The 12,367-nt window shown below is 36.8% G+C and overlaps 1 protein-coding gene across 3 annotated transcripts in view; it reads right to left on the bottom strand.

Annotated features, from left to right (window-relative positions):
* The window catches only part of CHD1 (chromodomain helicase DNA binding protein 1), an 89,527-nt gene that overhangs the window by 57,557 nt on the left and 19,603 nt on the right, over positions 1–12,367 (bottom strand). For all 3 annotated transcript variants that reach the window (XM_049871418.1, XM_049871417.1, XM_049871423.1), the window contains exons 3-7: positions 5,884–6,085; positions 4,505–4,615; positions 3,149–3,213; positions 1,029–1,178; positions 616–887 (exon numbers count right to left, since the gene is read on the bottom strand). In XM_049871418.1, the coding sequence (XP_049727375.1) occupies positions 616–887; positions 1,029–1,178; positions 3,149–3,213; positions 4,505–4,615; positions 5,884–6,085 (800 nt within the window). The remainder of the gene's footprint in view (positions 1–615; positions 888–1,028; positions 1,179–3,148; positions 3,214–4,504; positions 4,616–5,883; positions 6,086–12,367) is intronic.

The raw sequence follows: 12,367 nt of genomic DNA on the forward strand, positions 1-12,367 counted from the left end.
TGGTCCTGAGATGTATGTAGACTGTTGATCCTAATCCGAAGTTGTACCCTGTTCCTTAATAAATCACTTAACTGTAAGTATGGTCTGTGAATTCTGTGTGGCCATGGCAATGGATTATCAAAACCAGAAGAAAAGTAGAGAGTGACATGAGAGGGACAGCTTGTGTTAGAATTGGTAAAAAGACTGCAAAGTGGAGGTATGGTTGACCTTCACCTCATGGGAATCAGCTTTGAGCTGATGGTGATTCTTATCATCCCCTATGAAGTTAGATAGGTTCTGATGATACTACTACCGCCACTGCTACATTTTAGAGAAGAAGAAAAAAAAATTTTCAAAAACCAATTTGTGAAATTGGAAGTTTTCAAATAGGAAACTCAACTATACACAAGTTAGAAATTTTCTTAGTTTTCCATAATATATGGAAAGGGATCAGGTGGATACTTTCTGGAAGAAGACAGTAAAATTAAGCAAAGTGTGTTTTTTTAAGCAAACAAGTAGAACAAAAGAAAACCCACCCTCTTGGCTTTCAAAACTGAAAAACTGTCAAGAAATTATTTATTCTGATGAATATTATTTAAATAGTCAAAAAATAAGTATGTTTGTTTAAAAAAATACCTCCTTTTCTTCCAATTCGACAATCCATAAACCTTTCTATTGTTTCAAACTCTTCTTCTTCAGGTTGAGGAACATCTTCTCCACAAACTTCGAGTAAGTCATCAGAATCTGTTTTCATTTCTTCATCTTCTTTATAGCTAACATTGACAGTTGCCTGGCGACGGGAACTTCTTTTGTCATTATCATAATCTTCTTCATCATCATCATCCTCAGATGAATCAATCTGTCTCTTTTTTTGTCCAGGAATCTTCTTCCCATTTTTTGACTTTGTTCTAGGAAATGGAAGAGGAAAATACAGGTGTTTTACAGAAACACTGGCATAAAGCAAGATGTGAAAAAGTATACACGAAAAGAATGACTACCTCCTGCAATCTACAATTTTCAGCTTCAAAGTGAGAATATACTATATTTACCTATTTTGAGGTTTTCTGCTCTTGACTTTGTTTTTTGGCTCATAATCAGATTCCGTTTCATCACAACTGCTTTTGTCTCTTTCTTCCTCAGATTCTGAATCTGAACCAGACTGAGATGGAGATCCTGAACCAGACATTTGCCAATCTTCACTGTATTAAAAAAAAAAAAAAAAAGAATATATATATATATAAAACCAAAAAACCAAACCCACTGCCATCAAGTCAATTCTGACTCATAATGACCCTATAGGACAGAGCAGAACTGCTCCACAGGGTTTCCAAGGAGTGGCTGATGGATTTGAATTGCTGATCTTTTGGTTAGCAGCCGAGCTCTTAACCACTGTGCCACCAGGGCTCTCTCTTTATATATTTTCATCTATACTAAATAGTAACTGTCTGTACAATAAGAAAAACTCTGGAAAATATTTTTCACAGATTTCTCCCATAACTCCAGAGTGGTGTTAATCATTTAGGTGTACCTCAATGAACTGCAATAAATGTTTCTGAGTTTCACTGTGGATGAAAACATTATGCTAATTTAAAGAGTCACAGGGTTTTAATTTTTTTCATCGTTTATTGTATTTCTCCTCTCCAAAGGAAAAAAAACAAAAAGAGATTCTGATCCCTTTCATTTTAATTTTCTGAAGAATACAATTTTTAAAAACATACCTTTAAAAATTGATTTTAAAAGTAGTTCATTCGGGGGGGGGATAAAAAACTTAAAATACAGTAGAGACAAATGCAAAGATAATTTTTTCATCTCAACCAACATTCAATGACTGCCTACATTTATTACTCTAGTTTATTTCATTCCCAATTACAGGCAGGTTAAAAATACCAAATGTACATGTCAGTATTTTGTTATAACATAAAGCTCGAATGAAAAACTAAAAACTTTAAGTTCTTATATATACTAGCTCCTGTTTTCACAGCTACTGCTTCTGTTCCATTGCCCTCCATCTCTTGTATCAAGTATCACTACATTAGTGGTTTCATAAGGAAGCACGTATGATAGAATCTGGTTTATATAAAAACAACAGAGAAGCAAATTCCTTTTTATCTTGAGATATTTTCAGAGTTACTGCAAGTAGCAAATAGGCAGCATCTATGAAAAAGTCTTCATTTTAATCATAACAAATTATAAATTATAATTTCAGTATATGAATAAATCTATCCATCATCTCAAATTACTCATTTTTTAAAAAATATTCTTTGCTTGTATCAATGCTAAGTTTAGAAATTAATACCTCAGTAGAAGAGTTAAATAGCTGATGAGACACGGTAGTTAAAAATTTAGTAAACTAGAAGACAGATGTGAGGAAATCAACCAGCATACAACATAGGAAAAAAGGAATAAAAGAACATGATACAATAGGAGACATGGAGGACACAACGGATGATCTAAAATTTACCTATTTAATAGGAAAGCCAGGAAGATTTAGAGTAAGAAAAAAATATTCAAAGGTACAATGAAAGAATTTTCAGAAACTAAAAGATAGGAATCTCCTCATTAAAGACCCATGAGTCCTGTAGGATAAACAATAAATCCAAACCCAGATATACCAAAGAGAAAGTGTAGAACATAAAAGACAAACAGAAAAACGAGAGCCATGACAATGGAATCATGTTTTTGAAGTAAGAAGAAAAAAAACAAAAGTAAACAACAAAAATAGGCCACCTAAATGTATGAATTGAGAATGAGAAGTATTCTTAACGCCTTCTTGGTCATGATCTTCAGGAAATTGTAGTGAATTTCTAAAGGGGTTCTAGAGATAATGCAAATTTCGTATACTGATGCGCAGTAAGGATAGCTAACAACATAAACTGACAGAATCACTCAGTCACCCCTCTACTCCTGTTTCCTAAATTATTAACATATTCTGATATAATAACTAAGCACATCTTTAAAATTTCAAAATACATAAGATTGAGAAGATGATAGGAAATAGGTGATACAATTTCAAGTTGTCAAAGACAAAGACAAAATAACCTAGTAAGATGCCATGAGCCAGGAATTTACAGAATGTCTACTTTTAGTTACAATTTGCACAAGGGAAGAAAATACAAAAGAATTAGGATTTTCCTGATATGAAAAAAGTCACTCAAACAAAATGACATACTCTTTATGCTTTTTCCTTTTGATCTCACTTGATGAGTCATCAGAATCTTCACTGCTAGAGGACTCCTGCAGAGAAAAATAAACACAGTGTCATTAATGATTAGAATTTAACCATTATCAAAGTTTTATTTGCTAAACTATTTAACATTCACTTTAATAACAGTAACTGTAATACTTTTTTTCTTCCATTCTGTTATATTTACACCATTAATTAGCTTAGAGTAATTAATTTGATAACTTGTTTATTGCAAATTAAGATAGAGATATTACGTAAGTATTACAATGTCATTATTTTGTATAAAGCCTTAAAATCTACCATCTCTGAAACCGTATTTGCCTGGTATGGACACGATAAGGGGTCTGTAACGGATTGAATTGTGTCCCCCCCAAAATATGTGTCAACTTGGTTAGGCCATGTGTGGTTGTCCTCCATTTTGTGATTTTCCTGTGTGTTATAAATCACAATCTCTGCCTGTGGTTAAACAGGATTAGGGTGCGATGTAACACCATTGCTCAGGCCACATCCCTGATCCAATGTAAATGGCAGTTTCCCTGGAAAGGGAAGCAATCAGAGAGTTGGAACCCTCATACCAAGAAAGCAGCAGAGTCTAGAGCTGAGGTTCCTGTGCTGAGATGCCCCCAGCCCAAGGGACCTTCCTCCACAGCCGAAAGAGAGAGAAAGTTTACCCCTGGAGTTGGCTCCCTGAATTCAGACTTCTAGCCTACTGGACTGTGAGAGAATAAACTTCTCTTTGTTAAAGCCATCTGCTTGTGGTATTTCTGTTACAGCAGCACTAGACAGCTAGGACAGGGTCCTTGTTGGTATGCCAAATTTTGAAATAATATTTTTCTTCCCCATTAGATAGTTTTTGATATAGTTCTTTCCTGAGTGCTTTGATGCAAACACATGTGCATTTCTATGTTTGCATGCACGAAGGAACTACACCGTTTGTAGCTGTAGTCTAATCTTTAAAAAATATTCTATGTTGATAATTGTGTTCATATTGTATGCAAAAGATTTAATGGTATAATATTCTTTCCATCATATGTGTGTTGTGGATATAGATGTGTATGTATATCTCAGGTTTAATTATTTCTGTAATGTTTCCCATTTAGTTTATTTCTAATTTTGCTGTGATGAGCAAATATATACAAATTCCTCATTGCGTATTTTCGATTAGCCCCCAAAAGTGGAATTATTGCATAAAAACTTGTCAGTATTTCAAAGTTATAGTTATTTCCTACCCTAGCTAGTCACTCAAAGCACTTACTGTTTTTAATAACTTCATAACTACCTATTTATTTAAATAAGGCATCATGTCTAATTTCAAAAGACTATCTCACAGTCAAAACTGACCTCTTCTGATCCACTATCAGATGAAGCTCGACGTTGCTGCTGCTGTTGCTGCTGCTTCTTGAGCATTGCAGATCTCTGAACAGCCAGAATACTGGGACTAGATTTCCAAAACTATAATAGAAATACGAATTGGTATTGAGAAAACAACAAAAAAAAGTTAATTTACTGAAAAGAACTGCTCCAAATAATAATTTTAAATTAAGACTATTTTCCTTATTTATTATATATAATACAATGCACTGAAATATAATTAAAATGGTGAGTTTTCATTGTATATAAAAACATTTACAATGTGCTGAGCTTCACAGATAGACGATATTAGTCAATATTCTCTTTGGTGTTGAGTATTATTCTGACAAAGTGATAACATGCTGTAACATTGCTACTCAAAGTGTGGTTACTATTGTTTAAATCGGTGTGAGGTGGGGATGAAGAGCTTGAGTCAAAATGAAAATCAATTATGTCACCAAGCAATGTTTTAGTTCAGCTGGCTTTTATTTTACATTTTGGTAGCAAGATTTTTCTCCATGAAAGAATCAGTGTGTTGATTTACATATTGTAGCCCAAGTGTCTTATCTCATCATGGGCTGGTTCTCTGAGTAACTCGAACCAGTTGCCATTAAGTCAATTCCAATTCATGATGACCCCATATGTGTCAGAGTAAAACTGCTCCACAGGGTTTTCAATGGCTGAATTTTTGAAAGCAAATTGCCAGGCCCTTCGTTTGAGAAGCCTCTGAGTAGACTTGAACCTCCAGCCGTTTGGTTAGCAGCCAAGCACATTAACTGTATGCACCACCCTGGGACAATACTGCTGTATACTATTATGAGGTATAGAAAAATTTTAGTATATCGTATAGCAGCTTATTTCAAAGAGAATGGTCCTTAGCTTAGTCTACCTAGCATCTGTGCTGAAGCAGAGTTCCACTAAATTTTCCAGCTACTAACAATAAAGTATATCCTCAGAAGATCTTGAAAACGGAAATCATGTAAGATTAACACATGGACATTATAAAGCCTTTACTTTTTATCTATGAAACACTGAATATTATGAAACTCAATTCCCAGAGAAAGGCAAAATGTTGTATGTATATATGTATGTATGGAATTGGCTTGATGGCAATATGTTTGGTTTCATTTTGGTGTGTATGTATATACACGCTTTTTTTTATACTTGCTGCTTTATAATTTCAGACTGTACACTCAAGCCAATTAATTCTGATATTTAACCACAATTTGAGTAAGAATGACTAAAAGTAAATTTTTAATGTTTAAAATGTCTTTTCTAAAAGTTAGATTAAGAATGGTATAAAGAAATGCTATAAATTTTTCCGAAGTAACACAAGAAACCTATCTTTCATTGGCTATTTTATTTTTTACCTCAGTTCCATCAACTTTTGGTGGTTTTGCTTGAACTTTGTTTTCTCGGGAAGTGTCTGACTCAGACTCTGACTGACTGCCTGATTCAGATCCAGAGTCAGAGTCACTGCTACCTGACTGGCTACTGCTTCCATCACTACTGCTTCCAGAGCTCGAACCAGATCCAGAGCCTGAAGCTGACCCAGAATCATCATCCGACTGGCTAAAATTTGAAAATAAACAAAATTCATTAGGAATTTAACTTTTCCTAAGACTCAGAAGAAAGCTTCAAATCATTAAACCTTGTTTCTTTCTTTATTTCAACTCTGTCTATGGCCAAACAGTAAAAGCAATCAATGTTGGTTAATCTACAGTAATATCTGACATAGTTGATAAATTTAATACAGTACTGACTAAAACATAAGCAGTAAGACTGCCATCCTCAAGGCACTGAACGAAATCTACCAAGTACAGGATCCTGGGTTATAAACTTTGGAAGATGAAAGGTTTAAGACGGGTCCCTACTCTTAAAGGGCTATTAAGCTATAGTAATTACAAAGTAGGAACTGTGTCAAGAAAGGGTTAAAACGTGTTGAAAATTCTCACAGTACCAGGTGGAAAAAAAGGAACTTATTTGTAGTTTCTACTTGCTTTAACGTTTTTATCTCTGTTCTAGCATTCTAGGGGAACGCAGTTTATTAAATAAGTTATAATAAATTATAATTTACTACAAAGAGATCAGTAAGACTACTTCTCTGGGAAAATCATTTAAACATCTCATGATTCCACAGTAATAAATCTGAAATAATAGCAGTTTCTCACAATCTTTCCTAACCTCTATACACAAATGTAAAAGTAATTAACAGCTCACTGAGAAGTTATCTTTTTTCTTCAATTACTAATTTTCATTCCAGGTTAGTCTATAAATGGTATGGACTAAACAGTTGATTATGCAAATTAATATTACCCCCCAAGGCCATTTTTTACATGCTGTTTACTTTTGAACTGTTGAAAATCGAGGTATTAAGTACTTAGTACACATGGTACTCAGCTTTTGACCTAATTTCATTCGGTTTTATGAGAAACAGTAGGTAATACAGTTTATGTATATATAAACTATATATATACATATAAATTATATATATACATTTTGCTATATATAGTAAAAACAAAAGCTTCATGTCTTCCTGCTGTAATTTTCAGAAATGCCACAAGATGGAGATATTATGCCATGAAAATAGACTGCAAATTTAGAAGAAATGCTACTCCCCAATTGCCAGACAAGGAGTTTATAGTTTTTCTTTTTTTTGGTACCTGGGAACAAGGTAACAATAAGTTTGAACTGTGGAAAAGGTTTCTGAATGGCAAGCAAGGTGGGGTCTTGGGGTCTGCTTGTGCTGTGGACTTTCTGGTCAGTTTTAAAGTTTCTAGTGCTTCAGCGCGGGAAAAGTTTGTTTTTTTTTTTTAAATTTTTACTGTGCTTTAAGTGAAAGTTTACAAATCAAGTCAGTCTGTCTCTCATACAAAAATTTATATACATCTTGCTATATACTCCTAGGTTGCTCTCCCCCTAATGAGACAGCACACTCCTCCTCTCCACTCTCTATTTTCATATCCATTTGGGCAGCTTCTGACCCCCTCTGTCCTCTCATCTCCTCTCCAGACAGAAGCTGCCCACATAGTCTCACGTGTCTACTTGATCCAAGAAGCTCACTCTTCACTGGTATCATTTTCTATCCCATGGTCCAGTCCAATCCCTGTCTGAAAAGTTGGCTTTGGAAATGGTTCCTGTCTTGGGCTAACAGGTGGTCTGGGGTTCATGACCTCTGGGGCCCTTCTAGTCTTAGTCAGACCATTAAGTCTGGCCTTTTTACAAGAATTTGGGGTCTGCATCCCACTGCTCTCCTGCTCCCTCAGGGGTTCTCTGTTGTGTTCCCTGTCAGGGCAGTCATGGGTTGTAGCCAGGCACCATCAAGAGGTTGAAGTTTTGACCATGGGTAACCATATGAGGCATGGCCAAGAGGGGCAATGAGTAATGACAGCCATTAAGAGACTGGATTACAACTTAGTAACAGATTTTTACCACAGGAAACCATATGGGGCATGCCTAAAAGGGGCAGAGACAACTACTAAGAGGCTGTGTGACAAGATAGGAATGGCCATGTCAGAAACTGAGTGAAAGGGCAACTAGGAAGAATTGATGAATGCCGAGGAGGAGCTAATAGTTTCTGCATGGAAGCACAGAAACAAAAGTTTGCTGGAAGACTTTTGATTCTCGAAGTTAGATATAAATTACAGTGTTTAGCTTAAATAAATGTCGACAAGCATATCTATGTTTTTAAATCAAGGAATCTAATGTAATAAATGTTTTTCTACATAAAGTTTTAGTAAATAAAAATTTACTAAATTTTCTGAGAAGCTATGATACCAAGATCATCTTTGTCACTATTTTTTCCTACTCTCTGGTCACATGGTTCTGATATCCAAAAGAAGCACTGTTGTTATTAGCTGCCATCAAATCAGCCCCCAACTCACGGGAACCCCATGCACAATGGAACTAAACACTGCCTACTCCTGGGCCAGCCGCATGATCGGCTGCAGGGCGGATCGTTGTGATCTACAAGGTTTTCACTGGCTGATTTTCAGAAGTTCACCAAGCCTTTCTTCCTAGCCTATCTTGATCTCGAAGCTCTGCTTATTGTTCAACACGCAAGTCTCCGCTGATAGACAGGTAGTAGAATGAGGCGCACTGGCCAGAAATCAAACCTGGGTCTTCTGCATGGAAACTGAGAATTCTACCACTGAACTGCCTCATAAAAACAGCATAGTATTATTTATTCATTTTTTTAACTTACTTAAAGAACCCTGGTGGTTCAACAGTTAAACGCTTGACTACAAACCAAAAGGCTGGCAACCTGAACCTACCCAGCAGCTCCAAGGGAAACAGACCTTGCAATTTGCTCCCGTAAAGATTACAACCTAGAAAACTCTATGGGGCAGTTCTATGCTGTTGAATGTGGTCGTTAAAAGCTGAAATTGACCTGATGGCATCTAACAACAACAAATTTTACTTGAGTCCCTTGAGAGAAATTTCAGCAAGAGTATTAGAGAAGGTATTTCATCCTGACACACAATTTTACTTCTCTTTCAACTCACTAGGTAAAAAAACAAAACAAAACAAGACTTTCATTTATTAAAAAAACATTACTCAGTACTACTATGTGTTTGGAACTGGGGAGACAGAGGGGAAAGACAAACGTCTTCGCCACTAAAGAAGTAAGCTGGTATAAGGAGACAGTCACGTAAACCAATAAATACTATTCTGGGCTACGTTTAAGATATTTGATCCAGGTGCTATGAGGAGCACTGAAGATACAATCAAGCCTGATAGAGTAATCTGGGAACATTTAGAAGGAAGAGTGGTTGAACTAATTGGTTAGAAGAGTTAAAGCACAGAGTGTCTCTTCAACTGACCAAAAACATCTTGAAAGCACTGTATGTTTTTTTCCAAAGTTCCCGGCATAGTACCTTACACAAGTGAGTGTTCAATAAATACTTGAAAAGTAGATGGATGAACAACGAAATTCTGGGGACCATTATGGGCCTGTATTCTTAATTATATCTTGTTTAGTCATTCAAGATGGATCCAATCAATCAACCTATCAACAAACCAAGCAGGTGCTGTTGAGTCAATTTAGACTCATAAAACTCCACATTTGTCAGAGTGGAACTGTGCTCAATAGGGTTTTCAATGGCTGATTTTTCAGAAGTAGATCATCAGGCCTTTCTTTTGAGGCGTCTTTGGGTGGACTAGTAGCCCTGGTGGCATAACAGTTAAGCACTCTGCTGCTAACCGAAAGGGTGGCCGTTTGAACCCATCAGCCGCTCCACGGGAGGAAGATGTGGCAGTCTCTTTTCACATAGATTTAAAAAACCCAAACCCACTGCTGTCGAGTCAATTCCGACTCATGGCGACCCTATAGGACGGAGTAGAACTGCCCCATAGAGTTTCCAAGGAGCGCCTGGCAGATTCGAACTGCCAACCTTTTGGTTAGCAGCCGTAGCATTTAACCACTACGCCACCAGGGTTTCCCATGTAGATTTACAGCCTTGGAAATGCTATACAGCAGTTCTACTGCCCTATAGGGTTGCTACGAGTCAGCATTCGACTTGATGGCAATGAAGCTGTATTGGGTGGATTCGAACCTCCAACTTTTTGGTTAGAGGGAAGAGTATTAACCATTTGCTATCCTAAGGCTCCTCCAGGTAGTCAAAACTGCTTAACAAATCAAAAATTTTAAAAAAGCAGGAATCTTTCCTTTTATATTCTTTAGGAAGGGATCATTTTGATGGAAATCAGGGCAAACAGCCTGAGGCTAGCCTACTGGCAAAGGGTTATTATTGTAATGTTTCTATTTTGGGTATTTATCATGGGGAAACCCTTATGGTATAGTGAGTAAGTGCTATGGCTGCTACCCAAAGGGTCGGCAGTTTGAACCTGCCAGGCGTTCCTTGGAAACTCTATGGGGCATTTCTACTCTGTGCTATAGGGTCGCTATGAGTCGGAATCGACTCGACGGCACTGGGTTTGGTTTTTACTTGTCATGGATTAAATTGTGTTTCCCCAAAAATATCTGTCAACTTGACCAGGTCATGATTCTCAGACTAGTATGACTGTCTACTATTTTGTCGTCTGATGTGATTTCCCTATGTGTTGTAAATCCTATCATTATGATGTAATGAGATGGATTAGTGGCAGTTATACTGATGAGATCTACAAGATCAGACAGTGTCTTAAGCCAATCTCTTTGGAGATATAAAAGAGAGAAGTGAGCAGAGAGACACAGAGACATCATATCAGCAAGGAGGCAGCGCCAAGAGCAGAGTGTGTCCTTTGGACCTGAGGTTCCTGCACAGAGAAGCTCCTAGGCCAAGGGAAGCTTGATGGCACAGACTTTCCTCCAGAAAGCCTTCCCCTGGAGCTGACACCCTGAATTTGGACTTGTACCCTACCAGACTGTGAGAGAATAAATTCTTCTTTGTTAAAGCCGTCTACTTGTGGTATCTCTGTTCCAGCAGCACTAGATAACTACGACAGTATTAGAAATATAAACAGGGGTGGGTTTCTAATCAGCAAGGTAAGAAACTAGAGCTCTTTGAAAAAACACCTGAATCTGCTTAAGAGCTCAGCTACTAACCAAAAGGTCGGCAGTTCGAATCCACCAGCCGCTCCATGGAAACCCTATCGGGTAGTTTCTCTGTCCTACAGAATCACTATGAGTTGGAATTGACTCGACAGCAATGGGTTTGGTTTTCTGGTTTTGTTAGGGTTGAGAAAGAGAAGGTACGAGATGAGCCTAAACTGTCTTGTTGTGCCAAAAAGTAAGAAAATATATTTAAAAAAAAAAGGAAAGAAAATACGGAAGAAGCATGTCAAAAGGACAAAGAGAAAAAAAAAAAAAAGACACAGGAGATACCCTGAAGGGACTTCTACTGGCCAAATCTGACATAAAGACAGTAAAGGTTACCCATTAAATAAAAAAGAAATCCAGGAGTCCATGCTGATGATAAACAGGTTAAGTAGGTAGGTAGGCAGATAGGTAAACAGACAGACAAACAGGCAGACAAATGGAAGAGGGTTCTTCCTTAGAGTAGACTGCCAACTGATAAATGTGGACAGGGTAGCAGTGGTAGAAAATTACCATTTTGCAATCACCATAGAAAATACTGATCCAGTCAAGAATCATCAATGGATGCTAAATCGAGGGGGAGGGTTTGATAAGCAAAATATCTGTATGGCTTTGTGTATCTCTTCACAAACTGCTTATGTGTTGTAACGGGAAAATGAGAAACTATAGTGGAGAAATCAGACACTTTGCCCTGATGAGCAAAATGAACATCACCAGCAGGAGGCAGACAGGCATTATGAGCCTCTAAATGTGATACCTCTGAGAACGATGTATCATTTAACACAATACTCTGGTTGGGGATGCATAGGATAGGAGATAACTTGGATCTGATAATAAGTGAACAACTCAAAATTGAGAAATGTTCTATAAAATAACTGGCCTTCGTCTTTAAAAATGTCAATACACAAAAGACAAAGAAAGAGGTACTGTTCCAGGTTAAAGAGCACACAACAGTCGAGTGTAGTAACTTAGACTGGACTCTGTAGTAAAAAATAATTAGGATTGTCGAAACTGGACTACAAATTGAAGATTAAAGTATGGTACCGATAAAAAATTTCCTGAGTTTAACAACTATACGGTGCTTATGTAAGAGAGTAGCTTTGTTTTAGGAAACACAATACTGAGGTACTGGTATGTAAAGGAGCATATTTTACAAACTATTCTGAGATGATTCACAAAAAATAAATATGTATTAAATATATACCATGTATATATATTTTTATATACATAATGTGCTATAAGGAACGAATGGTAACAGACAAACGTGGCAAAAGCTAAAAATTAGTGAATCTGGGCAAAAGACAAAGAATTTCTTG

Source organism: Elephas maximus, chromosome 2, assembly GCF_024166365.1.
Source record: "Elephas maximus indicus isolate mEleMax1 chromosome 2, mEleMax1 primary haplotype, whole genome shotgun sequence".
NCBI lineage: Eukaryota > Metazoa > Chordata > Mammalia > Proboscidea > Elephantidae > Elephas > Elephas maximus.